The sequence below is a fragment of the Molossus molossus genome, unplaced genomic scaffold (assembly GCF_014108415.1).
Source record: "Molossus molossus isolate mMolMol1 unplaced genomic scaffold, mMolMol1.p scaffold_m16_p_13, whole genome shotgun sequence".
Classification (NCBI taxonomy): Eukaryota; Metazoa; Chordata; class Mammalia; order Chiroptera; family Molossidae; genus Molossus; species Molossus molossus.
The window spans coordinates 72,496,692-72,522,202 of record NW_023425348.1 but is presented as its reverse complement, the minus strand read 5'-3'; the positions used below and the strand labels follow the sequence as shown (position 1 = coordinate 72,522,202).

Sequence of the window (25,511 nt, the reverse complement as noted above, 5' to 3'; positions counted from 1 at the left end):
ATTTACAATATTCTTTTGATAATCCTCTTAATGGCTGCAATGTCCTCTTTTGTTCTTCATATTGGTAATTTATATCTTTTGTTCATCAGTTTAGCTAGGGGTTTATATAACACTTTTATTGATCATTTAAAAGAACAACTTTTGGTTTCACTGATTTTTCTCTATTGTTTGCTCATTTTCTATTTTCCTTGATTTCTGTAGTTATCTTTATTTCTCTCCTACTTACTTTGGGTTTAATTTGCTGTTTTTCTATCTTCATAAAGTAGAAATTTAGATTAGTGATTTTAGACCTTCTCTGCACTGTTTCAGCTACATTTTATAAATTCTGATGTTATGTTTTAATTGACATTTGGTTCAAAATACTAGATTTTCCTTGTAATTTAATTTTGACCTATGACTTTTCTAGAAATGTATTAATTTCCAAACATTTGGAGATTTTCCAGTTATCTTTTGGTTATTGAGTTCTGATTTGTTATGTTCAGAAAACTCACTGTGTATAATTTCAATCCTTTTATTATGACCCAGGATTATGGTCTATCTTGATAAATACTTATGTATTTTTAAATAATGTATATTCTATTATTTTGGGGAAAATTATTCTATAAATGACAGGTCGAACTGGTTGATTGTTTTCAAGTCTTTTATATATTTACTGATTTTTTTGTCTTTGTCCTATGAAAGATGATTGTTGTAATCTCCAATTATAATTACAGTTTTGTCTATTTCTATCAGATTTGCGAAACTCTATAATCATGTGCAAATATGCTTAGGATTGTGCTGCTGTCTTTTTAATGAAGTGCTCATTTATTGTTATGAAATCTCTATCTCTGACAACATTCATTGTCCTAAAGTTGCTACTATTCCTGACAAAAAGTATAGAGTATTGAGATATATTGGGGCAGGCAGTTATTATTAGGTCAGCTTGATTCATATTTAGGCTTGTTTTTAATGTTTGTTAGGGTGGGTATAAAGTAGTCTTTACTTAAGGACATTTAAACTTTTCGGTCTCTCGTATCCCTTAAGCTCTTAAAAGTATTGGAGATTCCTCAAAAAATTAAAAATAGAACTATACCATATGACCGAGCAATTCCACCTTTGGGTATTTATCCAACGAAATAAAGAAAACAATAATTCAAAAAGATATATGCACTCCTATGTTCATTGCAGCATTATTTACAATAGCCAAGATATGGAAGCAACCTAGGTGTCCATCCACAGATGAGCAGATAAAGAAGATGTGATTATCTTATCTATCTATCTATCTAGATATCGAATGGAATATTACTTGGCAATAAAAGAAAATGAAATCTTACCATTTGCGACAACATGGATGGACGTAAAGAGTATTATGCTAAGTAAAATAAGTTGGACAGAGAAAGGCAAATGCCATATAATTTCACTTATATGTGGAATTATAAACAAAACAAATGAACAAACAAAACAAAACACAAACAAACTCAGAGCCAGAGAACAAACTGATGGTGGCCAGAGGGTAGAAGGGTGGGAGAATGAGCAAAAAGGTGAAGGGATTAAGAAGAACAAACTGCCATTTATAAAATAAGTCACAGGGATTATAATGTACATCATAGGGAATATAGTCAATAATGTTGTAATAACTATGTATGGTGACAAATGGTTACTAGACTTATTGTGGTGATCACTTTATAATGTAAATATATATGTCTAATCACATTGTTGTATACCTGAAGCTAATATAATATTGTATGTCAACTATAATTAAAAGAAAGTTATGAGGACTCCAAAGAACTCTTGCTTATGTGGGTTATATTGATATTTATCATGTTAGAAATTAAAACTGAGAAGTTTTATAATATTTACTTATTCCTTTTTTAAAGTTTAAAATTTTTAAATTTATAATTTATAATTACAATAATAAACTCATTACATGTTCAACTCTCTCTTAACTATGTTCTTACTTATTTAGAGTTTAGTGTCTTCCCAACCACAGATAATAGTATAAAATCTTGACCTGCCTTGTGGAAAATGTTTTTTCTCTTTCAGTGATGAGAAATCAATAAAAATAAGTGAGAATTCTGGACTTATTTCTAATCAACATGAAGAGGCAGTGGGGGTGTATTTGTATTGTATTGTACTTGTGTTTACCTTTCCTGTTTAAATATTAGTTTTCTTTTTTAAAAGTGTTTTTTGATTATGTTAGAGGGAGAGGAAGGGAGAGGGGGAGAGAGAGAGAGAGTGAAAGAGAGTGAAACATTGATATGAGAGCAAAACATGGATTGGCTGCCTCCTGCAAGCCCCCCCTACCAGGGATTGAGCTCAGAACCTGGGCATGTGCCCTGACTGGGAATTGAACCAGCAGCCTTTTGGTTCACAGGATGACGCCCGACCAACTGATCCACACCAGCCAGGGCAAATATTAGTTTTCTTGATATGGAAATTGAATTGTTCTCCTTTTGTGTCCGCTAGCAATATGATTAAGAGGCTTAATCCTTTCTTTAGCTTTTCCCTCTGAATGACACTTTAAAATATACTTTTGGTTGGTCTTAAGCCTTTTCTTGGTCTAGGTAGTTTGTTGTTTGTTTTTAGACACTTTAGAGGTGCCTACTGCTGACTTACTTCCATTCCTGTCTGTGCGTTCCTCCTCCCATCTGCTGTTGTGTATATACATTTTATCTGTGATCACCAGCAGTCTTCCTCCTTAGCCACATTGCTTTAACAGTGTTTCTGTTGTTTTCTTCTTTAAGATAATTAACAATCATTCTACCTGGATTTAATGTTTTAGAATTTTCTTATCCCCCTTGCCCTTTTGGACCTGCTATTGAATTTCAAAGTCTTCATTCCCTAGATTTAAAAAAAATACACAGAGATAAAAATAATGGGATATCTTATATCATATTTGTGTATATTTAATCTGATTATTATTGTTTGTGTTATAATCCCAATGACAATTCTTGACAAATTCTAAAGAACAATACCTTTTTCCCATATCAATTAATTTGCCCACTCAACATATTTTTTGAGTACCTACTAGGTGCTGGGGAAAATGCAGTGAACAATACAATTAAAATCTCTGCCATGGAATTTGCATTCTAGTTAGAAGAGACAAAGTGTAGCAAATAAACACCATGTACTTAGGTCAAGTAGTAATATGTGCTCTGTCGAAAAATCAGTAAAGGGGATAAGGAATTTCCTGTTGAGTTGTATAATATAAAGGTGCGTCAAGAAAGGCCTCAGTAACGTTTGAGTTGAGACTTGAAAGAAGAAAGAACCCTTGGATGTATGGGAGAAGGATGTTCCAAGCAAAAGAACATCAAGTGCAGAAGTCCTGACCCACTAATGTGCCTGGTACGTCTGAAGAACGGCAAGGAGGCCAGTGTGCTGGAGGGCAGGGAGCAGGGGACAGTGGTTGGAGAGCAGATCAGAAGGGAGCTGAGTCATGAAATGCCATAAAAGCCTTGGTGGAAGGAATTTTGCTGCAACACATTCCAAGTTTCCCACCATTTCCCACATTACCTACTGGGATCTCTTTGCTGTTCCGAATTCTGTCCAATATAATGGCCTCTCACTGGATCTCCAAATGTGTGAGAGTTGACAGCAGAACAAGTCAAGACTTGATTAGAGGCCCTGCTTAGGAAGTTTCCAGGTGATGTTCAGATATTGCATATTCATCTTCACCACTGCCCTATTCTGAGAGCCTTCGACAAGTTAATTTAAAAGTAGAGGCCACTGGTGGTTGAATTGAAATAATGTGTCTTTATAGTCGGAACTCAATAGAAATCAGACCTCTTGTTGACAGTACATAAAAATCACCAGTAGAGGTCATACCTTGTTAATATTTTCATATCTTTTCTGTAAGCATATAGATTAAAAAGGAATTGTTACTTAATACACTGATATGAAAAATTCAGTAAAATGTTATCTTGAGTTGTTAGGAGTGGTCTGTTTGCTACATATGAATTAACAACTACCATGTAAAAAATAAGTGCTGTATTAATGAGATATACTTATCATGAAAACCACATTGAGCATTTTTAAACATGTAATAGAATATACACTCTGGAATCTTGTATCAGCGTGTCCATTATGAAATTGTTCTATTCAAGTCTATAAAGATTCATATTTTATATGTCTGGTTGTTTAGATTCTAGATAAATAAGAATTTGCATTAAATAAGTATAAAAAACTGATGGAAGTTCTTATCAAAAGACTGTTTTCTCTTTCAAGGAATTGGGTCCTGATGAGTATGAAGAGATGGAAGAGGCAGAAGAAGAGGAGGAAGATGACGATGATTCGGCAGATATGGATGACTCTGATGAAGATGACGAAGCGAGGCCCAGGAGACTCTTCGATGTTCCCATTCGCAGACGCCGCTACTCCCGCCTTTTTTAGCAAACCTCTACGAATGGAAGCACCAGGATGAATCCAGCCTGTCTCAATAATGTAAATAACTAAATTGTTCTCAGCATATAGCAAGAAAACTAGCATAAAATTGTTCCAGGCCCTGGGTTCTATGCAACTCTTCATTAGGAATTGGATGGTTTGGGTTTATTTTGTGTCTTTGAGATAGAGGAGGAAATCTTTTTTTATTTTATTTCTAGAAGTCAGTTGAAGGAATAGTTATCTAGCTAAGGAATGGACATCTCTCTGTTTAAAAATATTTTATACTTATAAAACTATGGAAGTGGGAAGGAATTGTTTTGAAGATTTAAAATATAGCAGAAATACCTACCCAAGGATAGAAACTGTGACTGAAAAACTCTGTGAAAAGATTTCTTGAATTGTGAGTTATTTAGAAATGAACATACTTTGTAATTAGGCTAATCCATTTAGTGATTCCTATATATTTTGTACTCACAGGGAACTAATTGACTAAATACCTTGAATGCTAGTTGTTTTGTCATTTCTTAGACAATCTATCCTTGAATTTAAAAGTTTTATTACTATAACCTTGAATTTAAAGTCTTTATCACTATGACCTTGACTTTGAATTTAGTCTTCAACTCTCCCAACCTTTAATTTAAATCTTCACCACGACAACCTTGAATTGAATTTAAAGTCATCAACGTGATAGCTTTTATGGTATTGTTCACAGATGCATCACTTTTGAAATGTCGCGTGTACAGTATGTATTGTGTTGTTTATTAACAAAAAATTCTTCACAATGTCTCCTGTAGTCTAAGTTTGTAAATACTGCTTCTGTTTTGTTTCTCCTTTATACACTTGACTGTCTAACTTTGTGGTAAGTGACATGAATTTTATGTTAAGATTAAGTATGTTTTCCTGAAACATGGATTTTTGTTTGTTTGTTTGTTTGTAATTATATAACTGAGAGTTTGGAATGAAATCCAAGTGTCAAAAACTCACATTTTAAAAACAAAATTTGGTTCTGATGCTGTATTTTGTATAATTGCCTATTACTCATAAACTAATATTAATAAGCTTTTGTTATTAAGATGGAAGAGGAGCCAGATGCCCGTTGCTAGAGGCCCATTCACAGTCACTTCCTGGCTTTGCCTACACCCTTTTCCATTTCCCCCAAGAACAGTTCTTCTGCAGGGAAAACTAAGAAGAGGGAGGTGTGTATACAGGGTGAAGCAGCTGCCGTCAGAGACCGTGAAGTCAAACTTACCCTTTCATATGGGCACATGTCAAAATGTTCTGAGATGGAGTAAACAGTTTTTCCTACTTATTTTTTAAAATAGAATATTATCAGGTTACTAAATCTTTCTATTATACCTATTCTTTTTAATCAACCCACTGATTTTTAAAAATTTTACTTTTATTGTTGACACTATTACAGATGTCCACATTTTCCCCCCTTTGCCCACCGCCCCCCAGTTGCCCCCCGCCCCATTCCCTCTGGCCACCACCACACTGTTGTCTGTGTCTATGGGTGATGCGTACATGTTCTTTGGTTAATCCCTTCACCTTCTTTCACCCAGCCCCGGACCACCCCTCTGACAGCTGTCGGTCTGTTCCATGTATCCATGCCTCTGTTTCTATTTTGTCAGTTTATTTTGTTCTTTAGATTCCACATATAAGTGAGATCATATGGTAATTTTTAAACTTTCCCAATAAAGCAGTAATTTAAAACTAGTTAATGTTAGAAGTTAAAGCTGGCCCCCAGATCCCTTGCCATTTACATATTTCTCCTTTCTAGATGACCTCTCCTTTCTCTCGGCTCCCAGAGTACTCATGATATCCCAAGTGTCCCCTGCAACTCCACCAATTCTTGCTTCTCAGAATGCTTTATTTAGGCTTGCTTATCTGATCAAAAGAATGACCTCTAGTTCATACTAAGGTATTAATAACAAGCTGGCAAAATTTTATTTTACTGGCAAAAATGTGTCTTCATGCATAAAAGGGAGCTAACGGTCAGACTTGATGAAGGCCATTTCCGGCTCTGAGTTCCCTTGAGACCACCCATCCATTTGTCTAGTGCTTGAAGTATCAAGATGAAACAGATACCTAAATAGCCTAAACAGCTTAGGGGGCTTCTCCTCTTGTGAGAAGTCAGAGGTAACAGTTCAGGGCTGATATGGTGGCCCAATAGTGTCGACATTTCAGAGTCCTTCCATTTTTCTGTTCTGCCATCTCTATCACAAAACTAATCTTAAAGGTCACCTCATGGTTGCACAATGAAAGCTGCAGTCATGTGCTCCAGGTAAGATAATGAAAGAAAAAAATGAAAGTAAAAAATCAAACATAGGACTGGAGAGGTAAAGCAGCCAGGTCTCCCAGCAGGATAGATAGAGAAGGGGTGAGGGATGCAGGAATTAACATAGACAGTAAGCAGACATAGTATGAAGGACTTGTAATGGCCCAAGTAAGACATGCTGCAGGCCTGACTTAGGGCAGTAGCAGTAGTGAAGAGGCTATGAAATTCAGACAACTAAATGATGGAGTAGGTGGGAGTTGATTAGATGTGAGGGAGTAGGAGAAATCAAAGTTGATTCCCGAGTTTCTGGTTTCATTTATAGGGGGTGGGGGGTGGGGGTGGGAGAATAATGGAACATTGGAAATGAGTTTAGATTTGGACACATTTTGAGTTCAGATGTCTGGGACACGTAGGTAGAGATGTCCAGCAATCAGTTGGCTATGAGGATGAAGATCAAAAGAGTGGTCAGGACTGGAGAATAAATATTTGCAAATCACCTGCAAACATCTATCTCTAAGGAAGAACAAAGTGGATGCACAAATAACAATGATTCTCAGTCCCACCCTGGAAATACAGATTATGAGTGGGAAAGAATTTCAGACTGAAAGGTCAAGGAACTGGAAGCAACAGCTGATAGGATGCATATAAGATAATGCATCTGAAAGAGCTTTGTAAACAAGCTATCACTGGAAATACATGTTGAGTTGATTAAACTGGCACCAAATGTAACTCATTTCCTAACATCCCTAAGCCGTCAGAGGATCATGGTAGAAGGAACATGTCACGATCAATTATGATTAGCCCTATTTGAATGTTATCTCGGGCTTTCTTCTCCTTATGATTCGGCATAAGCAGTCATGAGATGCAATATTTTCTTACCCTGATCCTCAGAGACTGTCTCAGTCAATCTCCTGGGAGAAAGACTTGTACAATATATTGGCCTTTTGTTCTCCACTCTCCCTTCCCATGGCGCTCTTAGAGCCAGTTCTGCAGTGGGTGTGACACTTTCCAAGTGATAAACGGAGACTTCAAATTACATTTTCACGTAAAAATAACGTTTTAAATGGTGGTTCTGGTCCCAGATCCGCCAATGTAAGCTTTTAACAGATTTTCATCTTAATCTAGCCCTGGCCATAGGTCTTTCCTGAACCTGGGCCAGGAGCCTGAGCCCCTGGCGCGCAGTGGCTGCCCAGCTCCCTGACCTGGGCACTCAAGTCCGGAGCGGTGACCGTCAGGGGCCGGTGCCTGCGCTGCTTTGTACTGCTCCCCGGCCGGGGCGCGCAGGGCGGGGCCGGAGCCCGGGCGGGGTGGGGCCAGCGGGAGGAGGCTGTGTCCTCCCGAGCCCAGCGCTATAAAGGCGTCGGGTCCGCACAGTGCGCGGAGCTGGAAGCAGGATAGTGGGTCCGCGTGGAGGTAAGGCCAGGCGGCGGGCCGAACGCTGCTGCCAGCCTGCGGCGCTGCTGACCTCGGCAAGCGCGTGCGCCCCTGGACAGCAAGGCCCGGACCGCCCCCCATCCCCACCCCCACCTCCTCTCCCACCCCCAGTAGGCGGTGCAGACGTCGTCCCCAGCTCAAGCCCCTTGCGCCGGCCTCCGCGGGCTGGGGTCGGCCCCAGCTTCCCCCCGAGCCCCGGGGCGGGGTGTCTCCCGGGGCCAGCGCTTCCCCGCACCGGAGGCCCCGGTCGCACGCTTTAAGCTCCCAAGAGAGCCCGGCAGAACTGCGGGGAGAGCGGGCACTCTCCGAAACACCTCCATTCCCTGGGGAATATTTCCCTGCTCCCTGACCGCGGAAGGGAAGCCCTTGCAATTTAAGGAAAAGAAATTGCGCCCTGAAAGGAGGTTAACGCCACCCCCAAAATGGTCACGGACATTCTGCTCTTAACGTAGAGATTTCAGTTTTGAACTCTGATAAACAGGGTAGGGCTGAAAGTAAGACATTTTAAGTCCAAGTTTGGTGTGAGGTTTTCTTTTCTTTTTCAACTGTTGTCACGATGAACAGATGGAGGTTTTGTTTTCTTTAGCGGCTCGGGCTGCGCTCTTAATAGAGTCTGACGGCGACTTTTAAAGAAATGTTAGTGATTTGAATGGTTGTTTAAAGAGAAGCAAGCTCTTCAGGAATCCTGCAAATGTACCAGCTCACATACTCCTTTTTTCCTATCGGACGCAGGTGAACCTTTGTCAGGAAATAAATGTTTCCTCCGCGCCCCAGGTTCCAGGAGCAAGCGCAGGCCCCAGGGTCCTGCTGGTCACCGCACTGCGGCCGGGCCGGCCGAGTACCCTGGTCAGGGAGCTGGGCAGCCGCTGCAGCCAGAGGACTCAGGCTCCTGGCCCAGGTCCAGGAAATACCCACGGCCAGAGCTAGGGCTAGATTAAGACCTTTAAGAAAAATTTTAAATTGATTCTTACAGAGAGAGAGTGAAACATCGATTTGCTGTTCCACTTTATCCTTGCATTCATTGGTTGATTTCTTGTATGTGCCCTGAATGGGGATCAACCGCAACCTTGACATATGGGGACAACACTCTAACCAACTGAGCTTCCAGGCCAGGTTAAAACCCAGGAAGTGGAAAGTTTATAGTGTCCTTTGATTTGATATCCAAAAAAAAAAGAAAGAAAAGGAAAAGAAACTCCAAGACTTATAATTTCCCCATTTGTTTGTTTTTTTAAACTTATATTAAAATGTATTTTAGCCCTGGCCGGTTTGGCTCAGCGGTTGGAGCGTGGGCCCTAAGACCAGAGAGTCTGGGTTCAGTTCCCACTAAGGTCACATACCTTGGTTGCAGTTTGTCCCCCACCCAGTTGGGATTGTGTGGGTGGTAACCAGTCGATGTTTCTCTCACTCTCTTCCCTCTTTCCCTCCCTCTCGTCTGAAGATAAATGCAAAAATGTCCTCGGGTGAGGATAAAAAAAAAATGTATTTCAAAACTTGTGCCCATGGCAAGCTCACACTGGGCCCTGGTGTTAGGTTTATCTAGCCCTGCTGTTTACTGGTTGGATAATCTGAATGAACTACTTACTGTCATTTTATTAGTAAAACCATAGAGCTTACTTTGTTAGGTGTCATAAGGACTAAGTGAGATAATTCATGGAAAGGGCTCAGTTTGGCACCTGATATATGGTGGTTGTTAATATTTCGGGTACCCTTGTGAACCACCTCCTTTTGTTCCCCTCTGGGGACAGTTTACTCCCAGTTCTCCAGGGCAGGCACACAGGGCTCAGAATGTTAACCGAGGGAGGTGGCAACGTTTCCCAAAATGTTGGGAAATTTATGACCCCAGAGTAGATAGGAAGTTGCCTTACTGTGGACCAAACATGCTTGAGAGTTGTAGCTTCTGTATTTCAAAGTAGAAACAGGAGACTGCTGAACTTTCCCGTAAGAAAATATCCCATTAGGCTGAGTGGCTTGGAAGCTTAAAAGCCCAAATAAAATGGATTTTAGGGTGTGGAGAGTGGGTTTCTAAAGCAATTCATCTTTGATAGCTCCAAGAACAAGCATTAAAAATTCTGGGCCAGCTCTTGAAGAACTTCAGCCAGACTGCCACAAATAAACTCAAGCCCAGAAGTGCTTGAGGTTTTCTAAAGAAGCATTTTTTTGTTTTTGTTTTTGCTTATGCCCCATATCTTTGTGAAATATCTTTAAGTGGTTGGCTCTGTGAAATAGCTTCATTAAACAGTTAGCTCTGCAGTTATAATCTCCAAGAGCAGGGCCATGATAGACTCTCTATGATAAGTGCTCTGGAAAGCTAGGGACTTGGAATCCTGGAACGCATTTCAGATAGGGCCCTTCTAAGGGAAGCTGCAGGATGGTGTAGTTTAGGGAGGTCTGGGGTGTTTTTGACTCCTGTGGTGAAACCTCAAGGTGGGAGGGGCTGTTCATTATGATGTGGCTCTTTCTGTTTGTTTTCCCCTGCTGATGAAGCAAACCTCCAAGCCCTTGACACTGCTTGTTACCAGGTTATGTTAACCTATTTATTTGTGAGTTACCAGACCCCGGTGAATAGAAGTGTGACCCACCCAGTGTGGCTTTACAACTAACCTGGTTGCCTTGGGACAGGTAACATCATCCCCTGGGGCCTCCATTAATTTCCTATAAAATAAGGACTTGGGTTTTATCTTTGAAGACGTTTGTAGCCTTAATGTTTATCAGCCTTTCAGGCCCCAGACTCCCAGGAACAGTAACTATATGCTTGTGCATCTATGAATCTTCCAATGTAAAATCTCTTCTCTGGTGGTCTCAGCTTAGCAAATTGATTTCAGAAGGTGAATTCACAAGAAGTCTCCCCACCAGAGACTTTACCTATGGTGAAGACCTCACAGCTGGTTTTAAATGTGGCTCTACCATGTACCATGTTCTGAGATTGGTGTGTTAGTTATCTACTGGTGCTGAAACAAGTCACCACAAATTTAGCAGTTTAGCACAACACGAAAGTATTACTCTTAAGAGTTCCCTAACTCAGAAGTTTGACTCGGCCTCACCAGATTCAAATCAAGGTGTCGGCAGGGCTTTCTGGAGGCTCTATGGGAGAATCTGTTTCCTTCCTCTTTTGGGTCATTAGCACAATTACAGTCCTTGTGGTTGGAGGACTGAAGTCCCATTTCCTGGATGAGTGTTATGTGAGGACAGTTCTTAGCTTCTACAGGCCACCTGTTTAACTCAACTTTGACACCCTGCTTCTTAAAAATCAGCGGTAGTAGGTGAAGTCCATCTCGCTCTGAATTTTATCCCCTTTCTGTTTTTACATCTCTCTGAGACTTCTGCCTTTCTCTTCCAATTAAATACAGTTACTTGGTATATAAAGTTGCCTATATTCATCTTTGGGAAAGAGAGAGATGATTTATTCTACCTTCTCCAGTTGTGTAAATTAGCTCCGCTCCTCAGCCCTCACTTTCCTTTTCTTATAAATGGAGGCAGAGATTAAAGTTGCAGCATTGTATGGAGGACTAAATACAGGTAACTTGTCACTATCACCTAGCAAACAACTGGCCATAATACACGCTAACGAAATGGAAGTTGATGCAGAAAGGTGGGCTTGCCTACTGTCTGGCATTCAGTGAGAGTGGGCCCAGAGTAGTCACGAGGGTTCTTATAAGGAGAAGAGGCCCCCAATTATTTGATCGGACTCTGCCCTTTCTGAGTTTCAACCTTTTCCTGGCCTTCAGCCAATTCCTGAGCAGCAGATGACCTCTGAAGATGTGAGAGATGACATTCCTAATCTAGAGGAGATGGAGCCTCACCCAGGAAGAGCCCCATCTGTCCGCCCGGCCAAGTTCTGGCCTGTGGGATTTAGGAGAAGAGAATGTGGAGCCTCCCTGGTGTAGAGGGGCTGTTGCCTCTTTATTTCAGGATAGGCTTAGGGGTTCCCGCTAAGGGCATGTACCTCGGTTGCAGTTTGTCCCCGGCCCTGGTTGAGTCGTGAGGGTGGCAGCCACTTGATGTGTCCCTTTCATGTCGATGTTTCTCTCTCTCTCTCTCCCTCCCACTCTATCTGAACAAAATATCTAAAAAAAAAGAGAGAGAGAAAAGAAAAAGGATAGGCTCAGGGAAGTAAGGGTGGGGTTGGGAGTTTCCTAAATCTGCTCTGCATACTTTAGACATGATAGAAGAAACAACCAACCTCGAGAGAATTTTTATGAGTTTATTTGAGCCAAACTAATAACAATTGCTAGGAAGCAAAATCTCAATGGGTTGAGAAAATGCTCCAGAGAATGGCAATTTTACAGTTTATTTTATACGCTAGAATCAAAGGAGGAGATGTAAGTGGGATTATATGGGATCTATTGGTGGTAAATTAGGGAGGCAGAAGAAAGCAAAACCGGGAAATCTCTGAGATTGGATAAAAAGTAAAACAGAGACACATACTTCTTTTACATTGGTGCGTACGGGATAATTAGTAGTTAACATTTACAGCACATAGAGATAGTATTCAGGGGAACAAGATAATGAGGAATGGTTCTGTGGGCTCATGCTCTGGTGTGGTGGATGTGCCCTGAGGGAACTGGAAAAGAGGGCTACTCTGAGATTCCAAGGGTACTTTATCTTAGATGCAAAAAAACAAGATGGGTCCTGGCTGGTTTTGCTCAGCGGTTAGTGCATTGGCTCACAGAGCAGTGAGTCACGGGTTTGATTTCGATCAAGGGCTTATATTGGCGGTTTCGGTTTGTCCTGGCCCTGGTCAGTGGTGTGTGGGAGGCAGCCAGTCGATGTGTCTCTCTCACATCAATGTTTCTCTCTCTCCTCTCTCACTCTCTCCCTTCCTCCCACTCTATCTGATGATAAATAGAAAAATATCCTCAGGTGAGGATAAAAATAAATAAAAAAATTCATGCAAATTTCAACATCTATTCCTATGTTTGTTAAAAAAAAACAACAAAAAAAAAAACAGCCCTGGCCGGTTTGGCTCAGCAGTTAGAGCATCGGCCCATGAACCAGAGAGTCCCGGATTTGGTTCCCACTAAGGGCACATACCTTGGTTGCAGTTTGTCCCCAGCTCTGGTTGGGGTCGTGTGGGTAGCGACCACTTGATGTGTCTCTCTCATGTCGATGTTTCTCTCTCTCTCTCTCTCTCTCTTCCTTCCTCTCTCCCTCCCGTTCTGTCTGAGAATAAATGCAAAAATGTCCTTGGGTGAGGATTAAAAACAAAAAACAAAAACAAAACAAACAAACAAAAAAAACAAGACGGGCTCCCTTAAGGTAAGGATTGACCTTTGTCAAGGAAGCTGCAGGCCTAGGACATGACTACCTGCCATGACCTGCTTTAGGTTAGGAAGTTTTATGTTCAGGTCATCCTGTGTGATTATGTTAGGTCTCTGAGTTTGTAAGGCCCGCCATGCAGGCCTCCCCTGAGCTTGTCAGGTTTAGTATGTGGCCCCCTTTCCATCCACAGCAATTAGAAATCTCCCTGTGTCTTGATTTCTTTAGCAGACGAGAGGAGGGTCTGAGGCATTTCAGCCCTCCCCTGATGCCCACAGCTACACTTCCAGGCTTGAATGCAATGCGTCATCAGTTACCTAGAACCTCTTTTACTTCCCGAGAGTGAACCAGGAGGTGTCCCCATCATACTCGCTAAGGTGGGGAGCCAGGGTTCCCAGCATGCTGAGCCGTTGCCTCCTGTTCTGCCGCTGAGTGCATGTTGGTGCTCTCCAGAGTCACTCGTTTGGTTGGATGCCCTTGGCGTGGCCTGCAAAAGGGGCCTACACTGGGCTCCGGCTCAGCCCACAGCACTGGGCGGAACTGCAGCGGAGCAGGCTCCTGTATGAAGTCCTTTCCTCATAGTCTCATTTGTCTGCACAAGCTTTATGGGGAAAGCAGTGCTATTCCCACTGCTCGGAGAAAGGGTCCGCGGCTATTACAGGTGAGAGCTAGGGCAGGGCCCGGGTAGTCCTGACTGTGGCCCTGTGTGCTCTGACTCCCCATAGCTGTCCCTCTCACCAGGATCAACAGCATTTCTTTTTATTAATTTTAATTTTATTACATTAATTAATTCATTCATTTGTTAATCCTCACCTGAGGATATTTTTTCCATTGATTTTTTGGAGGAGGAGGAGAGAGAGAGAGAGAGAGAGAGAAGTATTGATGTGAGAGAAAGAAACATGTGAGAGAGACACATTGGTTGCCTCCCGCATGCTCCCTGACTAAGGGCCAAGGATTGAGCCTATAACCCAGGTATGTGCCCTTGACTGGAAATTGAACCCTCAATCCTTTGGTGGGGGGACTGGGTGGGTGGGGAGTGGTGCTCTAACCACTGAGCAACACCAGCCAGGGCTCAACAGCATTTCTTCATTAAGCTGAGGTCTTAGAGCAGGAGGTGGGGGAACCAAGTGCTGCCCCACCTGAGAGCACCCCTTGGTTCATGGCACTCCAGCCTGGTAGATTTCCTGTGCTTCTTGGCCTGGTAGCTCCTTCCTGATGTCTCCCGAAGCCCCCTAGGCCTTCTAGTTCTTTTTTTTTTATCCTTACCTGAGGACATTTTTCCATTTTCTGTTCAGATAGAGTGGGAGGGAGAGAGAGGAAAAGAGAGAGAAACATCGACGTGAAAGGAACACATCGAGTGGCTGCCACCCACACAACCCAACCAGGGCCGGGGACAAACTGCAAACGAGGTACGCGCCCTTAGCGGGAACTGAACCCAGGTCTCTCTGGACCGCAGGCCGATGCTCTAACCACTGAGCCAAACTGGCCAGGGCAGCCTTCTAGTTCTTGGTCTCTGAGATAACTGGTCAGTGGTCAGTCATTTGTTGCTTCATGACAATTCTTTGTATATCTTCCTTCCAGATTCTGTAGACAATGGGAAGCAAAGGAGTGATCATCCTGCCTGGGCTCTTGCTCATCCTGTCTGTCCTCTACAATACAGGTGAGTGGTCTGGAGGGACGTGGTTCTGGACCACCTGGGCCCCTTGGCCATACACTTCCTTTTTCTGAGGCCTCAGGAAGACTGAGCTGATGCCACTGGCCTCAGCCTGGCTTTGGTTCTTTGCCTTCCAGTGTTACGGGCCCGGGTTGTGTGATAACTCCTCCTGTGTTACAGCTTTGCCCTCGGTGGAGCACCTTCCTGAGTTACAGCTATTCTGGGTTACAGAACTGTTTTTTTGGGTGGGGCATACACTCAGCAGCTTAAGTTTCACCCCTCTCACTACAAGCTGCCGGGGACACCAGTGGACACTATCTTTAGAGTGCTGAGCTCAGTCCTGCTCTGACGCTTCTGTGCTGTGATGAGGATGGGGATCTTAGTAATAGCAGTAGCAGCTAATGCTTTTAGCATCTGTGTGCTGATCACTATTCTGAACATTTCATAGGTATTTACTTATTTAATCCTCATGTCAACCCTATGGAATAGGTACTGTTTTTATCGCCATTTTACAAATGACAAGACTGGGGCCCAAAGAGATTAAATAACTTGTAAACGATGCCACAGAAGTGGCATAGCCAGAATCTGAGCCCAGAGAGCGTGGTACCAGGGCATATGCTCTTAACCCCTTCACCTCCAGGCCGCCCCTCCCTGGCTCCTGGAAGTATCTGTGTATTTCTGAGTCTTAAGCGCTATAACACTAGGAACACGTGTGATTTGCTTTGCTTCATCATAAGGATCAAGTATCATTTTCTGCCTTTGTTACGTTGGTACTACCAGTTTTTGGGAGGGGGGACAGAGAAGGAAGTAGCAATGTAATGAGCAAAAGAAAAAGATATCTTCCATGTTGGAGCATGTCTTACATACGGTAGCTTTAGTGACCACCATATATTGAATGCCTATTATGTAGTAGGGACTGTGCCCAACCCTATCTCATTTGATCCTCCCAGCCATCCCGTGAGGGGTTAGTATTGTTATATCCCTTATATGGTTGAGGAAACTGAAGCAAAGAAGAAACCAGTCCAAGGACACATTTGAATATGCTCCCCTTTCAGAGAAAAAAGAGAAATTATGACTCCCCTCCCTCCCCACCTCTGGTAATTTTATCCGGAATAGCTTGTAATGGGGTTCACTCATGTTACATCGCTATATTACCATCTGAATTCTTCTACCCGGTGTATTTTCTGTAGTTAGAATAATAAGATTGTGCCCTATTTCCAGAAGTCTGTGTATGGAGCAGATCCTTCTACCCTGGCTTAGTGGTGAAAATATCAGACAGTCAACCGCTGACTTATCGCTTGTCCCTGACCCGGGTTCCCCCCCACCCCCCCAGTTTGTGCTGTTTCCTTCTCTTCCCCACTCAGGACAATCAGAAGATTGATGTGGTTAAACCAAGCTTGGGTTTTAGAACTGGCAGCCTGGGTTTGAGTCCCAGCTCTCCCACTTAGTAGCTATGTGACTTTGGACAAGTCTGTTAACACCTTAGTCTTCATTTTCTCTTGAAAAGTGGCGATAGAGATCACTGGGCCCATGTCTTACCCCAGCTCTGTGAGGACTGAGAGAGAGCTGCGCACACAGGTGCCCAGATATGTGAGCACTGAACAAATGTGCTGGTTCCGAACGTCTCTGCCCCCCCGAAGCTCCAGACGTGAGCTTGGGTTCCTCTGCCTGAAGGTTTGTCAAGAAGCCAAATGAGCTGCAGCTCCAGCCAGGAGAAAATGCACGGTTATGGGCAGCCTTTCCGAGTGGCCCTCACGAAGAGCCAGGCTAGAACAGTACCTCCCTCTTACATGCTTTCCCCCATGTGTACACACATCTGAAGCAGAGGGGATAATAGAAAAATTGCATCTTATCCCTTCTCGCTGTGGCTCCCCGCCACGTGGCAAACACCGATATTGGGGAGAAGAGGCAGAGCGAGGTGATGGAGTCCTGCCCCAGGCATGGCAGATGCACATTGTCTGGCAGAGGCACGTGACAGGAAGAGGTCATCTCTACTTGGAAAAGGCGCGTCCACATGAATCGGGCAAATTGCCTTGCAACTCTTACGTCCCTGCCCCCCCCACAACATATGTGAACTATGACATGTCTTTTTCTTGTCACTGTTGATAGAAAGTAGAGAAGGAAAAATAATCCAGCAAACCCCGAAGTCTAGCTAGCAAAGATGAGTCCTCAGGACGCGAATGAGAGCAGAACTGGTTTTCACATCAGAGAACCAGAGGCGATTTACGTCTGACGTACCCCGACTCTTGTGTTCGGTGTCACTGCTGATGCCTGGCTGCCCACCTACCTGAATTTAAGGTGTGCAGCTGCCATCCTCCCCTTGACCGAGTGTGCTTCTGGTGATGATGGGTCAGCCCCTTGGTGGGAGCAGCTGTGGCCATGACACCATCCCCCAGAGGTGGTTGCACCTTCTTCTGTAGAGACCAGAGAGCAAATATTTGAGGCTTTGCAAGCCAAGAGCCGAAATCAAGGATATTATGTAGGCTTTTATGTAAATAATGAGAGAAAACAAATTTCTACAGCATTTTAAGTAACAAAATTTGAAATGTTATCATTGAGTACAATTGTTTGTAATACAGATCTACTAATGGGAAGAATGGAATTTGGGGGGGGGGAAGAACATTTTGCTTACTTGGGACTCAAAAGTTAGTGTTCCCTCTCATCCAGTTGGTTGTGAGTATTCATCTGTTAAAACTGATCTGTAATGAGATTGTATGTCTTTCATCTTTGAAAATGTCTTTTCACACAGATAGCTACTGCCAAATATTGAGTATTAATCCATGAAAATGACTTCGTAGAGCATATTCATTGCTCGGAAGGCATTTATAGAATTCTGTTAGCTTATTCTCTTGATAGTGTTTCCTTTGAATATAGCATTACATTGCAGATTAATCACTTCCAGTCGAAGTGATTAATTGAACCGTTACATGGATTTGCAAATATGGAAATGTCCTTTTGCACTTGCATCGGGGTCTAAAAAGTGCTGCTGGAACTGCAGTTGGGGCTGGGAGGAATCGATCTGCTGCAGGTCTGTGTGGGAATGGAAGCATGCTGACCTCTGCCTCACAGTCATGAGGATGGGCAGTGGGCAAGTCAGTGCTGGTCTTTCAGGTTCTGACGGGTTTTCTCCCTGACTCTAGGTCACGGCCTGCAGTGCTACACCTGTCTCAACCCAGGTGGAGAGTGTACTCTCTCCAGAAACTGTACACCTAATTTTGATGCCTGTCTCTTTGTCAAAGCCGGTAAGAGCCTCCCCTTTCCCCTCGCCTGAGTGTAACGGGATGATGAGGGCCTGGAAGAAAAATTATGCCAACTCTACTCCTCATTAGACTTGTATTCAACAAGTACTAGCTACCATTTAATAGCATCAGCTACATGTAGCACTAAACTTTTTTTTTTTTTAATCCTCACCTGAGGACACTTTCCCATTTTTTGTTCAGATAGAGTGGGAGGGAGAGAGAGGAAGAGAGAGAAACATCAACGTGAAAGGGACACATCGAGTGGCTGCCACCCGCACGACCAACCAGGGCCGGGGACAAACCGCAACCGAGGTACATGCCCTTAGCGGGAACCGAACCCGGGTCTCTCTGAACCACAGGCCGACGCTCCAACCGCTGAGCCAAACCGGCCCGGGCTAAACTTTTCATATATTTTAAATGTAATGCTTCTCACCTACCACTTGGGGTAATATTTTAGTCTCATTTGATGAATGAGGAAACTGAGGTTCAGATTAAACAACAGACTAAGGTCAAGTAACCAAGCCAGGATTTGAATGTGGGAATCCATCTATTCCGATGGTGATTCTCTTAACAGTGGTGCTGGCTGCCTCCCAGTCTTACGAGCCTCCCGTGGGTCCGAGTCTGAGCTGGGGGCGAGGGAAGCAAAGAGGAAGAAAGGAGACAACATTATGATAGAGGCCTGTTTACTAGCGCTCAGAAATGGGAAGGGGGAAGAGTGTTCCTGAGTGTGACAAAAGCCAGTACCAAGGTTTGGTGGCCTCAGGGAGCAGGGCCCTCAGGGACACCGGTGGGGGACTGCTAACATTGACAAGTCCTATAAAACGGAGTTTCCCACATTGGTGAGACTCCAGACTTTCTGCCTCCATAAATCCTATTATTTAGGAAATGGTTGACAGGAAAGAAACCAGCAGAGGTGTGGCCTCCGTTCTGGCTGCATTGAATATGTGTGTGGAAATGGTACTAGTGAGTAATGGCTATTTCTGGGTCTCCAAGCTAGGTAATGTACAAGGAACTTCTCCCCCCAGACTCACATCTCTAAGAGATAAAAATAAAAATGCCCTTTGAGCCCTGGCTGATTTGGCTCAGGGTTTGGCCCTCGGACCAAAGAGTCTTGGATTCGATTCCGGTCAAGGGTACGTACTTCGGTTGCAGTTTGGGGTCGTGGGTGTGGCAGCCAATCGATGTGTGTCTCTCACGTCGATGTTTCTTTCTCTCTCTCTTCCTCTCTACCTCTCTCTCTCTCTCACCCACTCTCTCTGAAGATGAATGGAAAAAAAATGTATCCTTGGTGAAGATTAAAAAAACAACAATGATCTCAATCCATATAGAAATGTGTAAATGAAGACTAGTCTTTTGTGAAAGTAACATTATTAAGTTACTTGGGAGCCCTTCTACAGAAAAATTGATGCATTGAGCCTCATAATACACTTTATTTACACAAGTGGGTCACATTCTACATGCAGTTCTGCATCTAGGCTTTTTTCTATTAAGATATACCTCACGCCCTGGCCGGTTTGGCTCAGCGGTTAGAGCGTCGGCCTGCGGTCTGGAGAGACCCGGGTTCGGTTCCCGCTAAGGGCATGTACGTCGGTTGCAGTTTGTCCCCGGCCCTGGTTGGTCGTGCGGGTGGCAGCCACTCGATGTGTCCCTTTCACGTCGATGTTTCTCTCTCTCTCTCTTCCTCTCTCTCCCTCCCACTCTACCTGAACAAAAAATGGAAAAATGTCCTCGGGTGAGGATAAAAAAAAAAAAAAAAAAAAGATATACCTCACAAAACAGAAAATGTACATTTTAAAGTATACAGTTCAGTGGCTTTTTAGTATGTGCACATTTGTGCAACTATCACCACTTTCTAATTCCAGAACATTTTAATCACCCCAAAAGGAAACACCTTACCCATTAGCAATCATTGCCCATTCCTCCCTCCCACATACCTTGGCAGCTACTAATCTACTTTCTCTCTCCATGGGCTTGCCTATTCTGGGAATTTAATATAAATGGATTCACACATTATTGTGGTCTTTTTCAACTGGCTTCTTTCAACAGTGAACCCTTTCACTGAAAATAACGTTTTTAAGATCCACTCATGTTGTTGCATGTATCAGTACTTCATTATTTTTTATGGCTGAATAAAAAGTTTTATTGTGTGGATATACCAGTTTGTTTATCCATTACTATCTGGGACATCTGGGTTGTTTACACTTTTTTAGCTATTTTGAATAATGCTGCTGTGAACATTTGTGTACAAACTTTTATGTAAACAGTTTTCAATTTTCTTGGGTATATATAACTAGGAGTGGAATTACTAGATCATATGGTAACTTCATTTTTAACATTTTGAGGAGCTGTCATAAATTTTCCAGTGTATCTGCACCATTTTGCTTTCCCATCAGCAATGTTTGAGGGTTCCAATTTCTCTACTGCCTTGCCAACACTTGTTATTTTTTAGTTTCTTGGTTATGTCCATCCTAAGTATGAAGTGATTTTTATTGTTTTTTATTAAATTTTTATTTTTCAATGACAGTTGACATTCAAGATTATATTATTTTCAGGTGTACAGCCTAGTGGTTAGACATTTATATAGCTTATGAAGTGATCCTCCCATAGTCTCGCACCCACCTGACACCATACATAGTTATTACAATATTATTGACTGTATTCCCCATGCTGTACTTTACATCCCTGTGACGATTCTGTAACTGCCAATTTGTACTTTCTCAAGATTGCTGGGGCTATTTGAGGTCTTTTGTGGTTCCATATAAATTTTAGAATTATTTGTTCTAGTTCTGTGAAAAATGCTATTGGTATTTTGATAGGGATTACATTGAATCTATAGATTACTTTGGATGGTGTGAACATTTTAATGATTTAAATCTTCCTGTCCTTGATCACAGCATCTGCTTCCATTTATTTGTATCTTCAGTTTCTTTCTTCAGTGTCTTATAATTTTCTGAGTACAGGTCTTTTACCTTACTGGTTAAATTTATTACTAGGGTAGTTAACTTTTTTTTTTATGCAATTGTAAATGGGGTTGTTTTCTTAATTTCTCTTCCTGATAGTTCATTATTGGTGGATAAAAATGCAACCAAGCCTGGCTGGTGTGGCTCAGTGGATTGAGCATTGTCCTATGGACTGAGAGGTCCTGGTTAGATTCCCAGTCAGAACACATGCCCAGGTTTCAGGCTCAATCCCCAGTAGGGGGCGTGCAGGAGGCAGCCTATGGATGTTTCTATCTCACATTGATGTTTCTATCTCTCCCTTCCTCTCTCTCTAAAAAATTAATAAAAACCTATTTTTAAAAAGTTAAAAATGCAACAATTTCTGTATATTAATTTTATATCTAGCAACTTTACTGAATTCATTTATCATTTCTAGTAGTTTTTTGGTGGAATCATTATGGTTCTCTACATGTAGTATCATGTCATCTGCAAATAATGATGATTTTATGTCTTCCTTTCCAATTCATAAATCTTTTTTGAAAATATGTTTTTATTGATATTTTAGAGAGAGAGGAAGGGAGAGAGAAATACAAACATCAGTGTGAGAGAGAAACATCCATCAGCTGCCTCCTACATGCCTCTACTGGGGACTGAGCCTGCAACCCGGGCATGTGCCCTGACTGGGAATGAAATCAAACTGGGACCTCTCAATCCATGAGACAATGCTCAATCCACTGAGCCACACCAGCTGGGTGAATTCATAAATCTTTTATTTCTTTTTCTTGTCTGATTACTGTGGCTAGGATTTCCAATACTATGTTGAATGGAAGTGGTAAAAATGGACATCCTATCTTGTTCCATGTGTTAAGGAAAATGTTTTAGTTTTTCCCTGTTGAGTATGTTAGCCATGGGTTTGTCATATATGGTTTTTATTATGTTAAGGTGTGTTCCTTCTATTTCCACTTTGCTGAGAATTTTTATCTTAAATGAATGCTGGATTTTGGAAATGCTTTTTCATCATCTGTTGATATGATCATATGATTTTTACCCTTCAGTTTGTTTATGTGGTATATTATGTTAATTTATTTGTGGATATTAAACCTACCTTGCATCCCAGGAACAAATGCCATTTGATCATGATGTATGATCTTTTTAATGTATTGCTGAAATTAGTTTGCTAATTTTTTTTTTCTTTTTTTTATATTATTTTTTATTTAATTTATTTATTTTTGTTACAGATGTTTCTTCTTGATTCAGTATTGGAAGATTGTATATTTCTAAGAATTTGTTCATTTCTTCCATGTTGTCCAGTTTGTTGGCATATAATTGTTTATAGTATTTTCTTATAATCTTTTGTATTTCTGTGGTGTCAGCTGTTGCTTTTCTTTTGTTTCTGATTTTATTTATTCTAGTCTTGTCTTGATAAGTCTGGTTAAAGGTTTATCCATCTTATTTATCTTATCAAAGAACCAGCCCTTGGTTTCATTGATCTTTTGTATTGTTTTTTAGACTCTGTTTTATTTATTTCCTCTCTGATCTTCATTATTTCCTTCCTTCTACTCACTTTGGGCTTTGCTTGTTTTTCTTTTTCTATTTTCTGTAGGTGTCGGGTTAGATTGTTTGTTTGAGGTTTTCCTTGCTTCCTGAGGTAGGCCTGTTTTGCTATGAATTTCCCTCTTTATATCCTTAGTTCTAGGAGCTCCATTCAGCTAGTTTTCAAAAAGATAGTTGTCCAGGGTGTTTGTTCTATAATTTAGTTGTAATTTTGATGTGGTCATGGGAAGAGACAAACAAAGCATTTATCTATTCCACTATTCTGACCAGAATTTCTCATTGTGCTTATGATTTATATTTTCCTACTGACTAATGATATTGTGCATCTTTTTATGCACTTATTGGCCATTTGTATATCTTCTTTGGAGAAGTATCCACATTTTTTGCCCATATTTTAGTTGGTTTATTTGCCTTTTTATTGCTGAGTTATATTTTATATATTATGACCAGACTCTTATGTCAGATATATGATTTGCATACATTTTCTCCCCTTTTTGTATTTTTTGTTTTGTTAATCCTCACCAGAGGATATTTTTCCATTGATTTTTAGATAGAGTGGAAGGGAGGGAGGGGAAGAGAGAGAGAGAGAGACATCAATGTGAGAGAGACACATCGATTGGTTGCCTCCTGTAGGTATCAAACCTACAACCCAGGTATATGCCCTTGACTGGGAATTGAACCCAAGACCCTTCCATACATGGGCCTATGCTCTAACCACTAAGCCAAACCAGCCAGGGCTATGTATTTTTTGGATAGTGTTCTTTGAAACACAAATGTTTTTGATTTTGATGAAGTCCAATTTATCTGTTTTTCTGCATTCTTTTTTTTTTTTAAACTCAGGCTCTTCCACACCAACACCTGCAAGCCTATGTCATTGTTATCTGTATGGAATATCATTGTGTGGAACTCTACCATAATTTCTTCAAACATATTTTTTATTACTGGGCTGGTTTTATAGTTTATTGCTGTTACAGATAGTATTGCAATGACTGTTTGGGGGCATATATCCTAACCCTTTTTATAAGTAATATCATAAAGTAAAATCTAGAAGTGGAATTGCTGGATCAGTGTGGGCATGTGTTTAAAATTTTTGGTAAATCTCTTAAAACATCCTTAGATTGCCTGTTGCCTCCCCTCCACACACAATCTTACTGGCTCTGAAGAGACTGATTTTATGGAAAAGTTCCATTTAGAGCTGAATCATCATTTACTTAACTGTTCCTCTTTACAACCCAACTGGGATGCACATTCTTGCCCGAATGTCTCTACTTCTACAGTGTATGTTCCAAGAAGTAGACTTGAGGGTTCAAAGGCAGGTACAGAACTTGACCCACTTGTTTGCTTACCTTGTGTATGTTTTTTTCCACAGAGACACGAACATACTACCAGTGTTGGAAGATGGATGATTGCAACTACCTCACCCTTTCAAAATACTTAGGAGAGAAGACTCTAGAGTATCGCTGCTGCCAGAAGAACCTGTGTAACAAAAGTGGTGGGACAGTTATAACAGGGACCACAATTCTCCTGGTGACTGAGCTGCTCACAGCATTCTGGAAATTTATCTAAATCAATACCAGGAGAGATTCTCCTAAATTCCCTATTTCTGTGTATTCCTTATTTCCTTTGCTGCCACAAAAGCTTTATATCTTCTAACTGGATCCTGTTGGGAAAGACTAAAACTAGCTTGAGCAACTGGGATAAGAGAGAGGGACTCAGAAACATGAAGACCAGTCCTACTTGCCGAGAAGGCCCACTTGAGGGAAGACGTTTAAGAGTGAAGCACAGATGATGTGAGCTAGGTTACATGCTTCCTCCTCTGCTCATGGCAGTGACAGCTTGACTAGATTGTCTGCGACCGTCATTTACTTCCCCTCATGCTCCTAGGATGTAGTTAAATAGTATGATCAGTGCTTTTGGGGGGGAATGGGGCAGAGGTGTTCTTTTCAACAATCTCTCTCACAGGGAATGCTTTCATCCTCTCCTTTTATGACCCCTGTGTTGCCACGTAGGCATGACGAGTGTTCCAGATGTGGGCTGTCAGGGGCAACAAGATTTTAAATGCAGAGTGATTGGGATGACTGTTATATTCTCAACTAGAAGGTATCTGGCAGAGTAGGAGGTAAGTTTTCCAGGGAGCAGGGTGTAGAAACACCAGGTCTGTCTTTGGAGAGGTACTAGGGGCTGAAATCTGAATTTTCTTCTGTCCCTAAATTTTGTATGGGCTTTGCTGTCTTTCTCTAGAAAAACTTAACCACATAAATTAATGGTGTGTTAAAACTATTCCCCTCCTGCCCTGGCCGGTTTGGTTCAGCGGTTAGAGCATTGGCCTGCGGTCCAGAGAGACCCGGGTTCGGTTCCCGCTAAGGGCATGTACCACAGTTGCAATTTGTCCCCGGCCCTGATTGGGTCATGTGGGTGGCAGCCACTCAGTGTGTTTCTTCATGTTGATATTTCTCTCTCGCTCGCTCTCTTTTTTCCTTGCTTTCCCTCTTGCTCTATCTGAACAAAAAAATTGAAGAATGTCCTCGAGTGAGGATAAAAAAAAAAGCAAAGAAACAAACCTATTCCCCTCCCTTTATCACTGGAGTTTTGCTTTGTCACACACAGTCCAAGACTAAATATTTGAACATTCTGTGCTACATGTGATTTACAGTATTATGTGCTTATTTTAAATATTATGAGTAGAAATACCCTTAAGTGTGTTTCTGTTGTATGAATGCAATGGGAAAAGCCTTTGGGGTTGCAGTTTGAGACCGTCAAATATCATCATGAGCATCAACAGGTCTGCAAGGATGTTT

The 25,511-nt window shown here is 41.8% G+C and overlaps 2 protein-coding genes across 5 annotated transcripts in view; both read left to right on the top strand.

Moving 5' to 3' along the window:
• FBXO3 (F-box protein 3) overlaps positions 1–5,370 on the top strand; it is a 37,004-nt gene extending 31,634 nt beyond the window's left edge. Inside the window, exon 11 of the mRNA XM_036258336.1 lies at positions 4,204–5,370. Within this exon, the coding sequence (XP_036114229.1) occupies positions 4,204–4,368 (165 nt within the window). The 3' untranslated portion in view covers positions 4,369–5,370. The remainder of the gene's footprint in view (positions 1–4,203) is intronic.
• Positions 4,311–25,065, top strand: CD59 (CD59 molecule (CD59 blood group)). 4 transcript variants are annotated; one of them, XM_036258340.1, is made up of 4 exons: positions 4,311–4,419; positions 14,909–14,987; positions 18,122–18,223; positions 24,083–25,065. In XM_036258340.1, exons 2-4 carry the CDS (start codon positions 14,921–14,923, stop codon positions 24,277–24,279), a joined length of 366 nt encoding a protein of 121 aa, XP_036114233.1. In that variant the 5' UTR covers positions 4,311–4,419; positions 14,909–14,920; the 3' UTR covers positions 24,280–25,065. The 4 variants fall into 4 exon arrangements, with proteins under 4 accessions (XP_036114233.1, XP_036114230.1, XP_036114231.1 ...); XM_036258337.1 differs by lacking the exon at positions 4,311–4,419 and adding an exon at positions 7,983–8,050; XM_036258338.1 differs by lacking the exon at positions 4,311–4,419 and adding an exon at positions 13,683–13,704.
• Positions 25,066–25,511: the final 446 nt, after the last annotated feature.

What these genes read in the sequence shown, in the direction of transcription:
- CD59 (XM_036258340.1), top strand. Translation starts at nt 14,921, where the DNA reads ATGGGAAGCAAAGGAGTGATCATCCTGCCTGGGCTCTTGCTCATCCTG. An exon ending in GTCTGTCCTCTACAATACAG is followed by an intron (nt 14,988 to 18,121) that starts GTGAGTGGTCTG and finishes CCCTGACTCTAG; the next exon opens with GTCACGGCCTGCAGTGCTAC. An exon ending in CTGTCTCTTTGTCAAAGCCG is followed by an intron (nt 18,224 to 24,082) that starts GTAAGAGCCTCC and finishes TTTTTTCCACAG; the next exon opens with AGACACGAACATACTACCAG.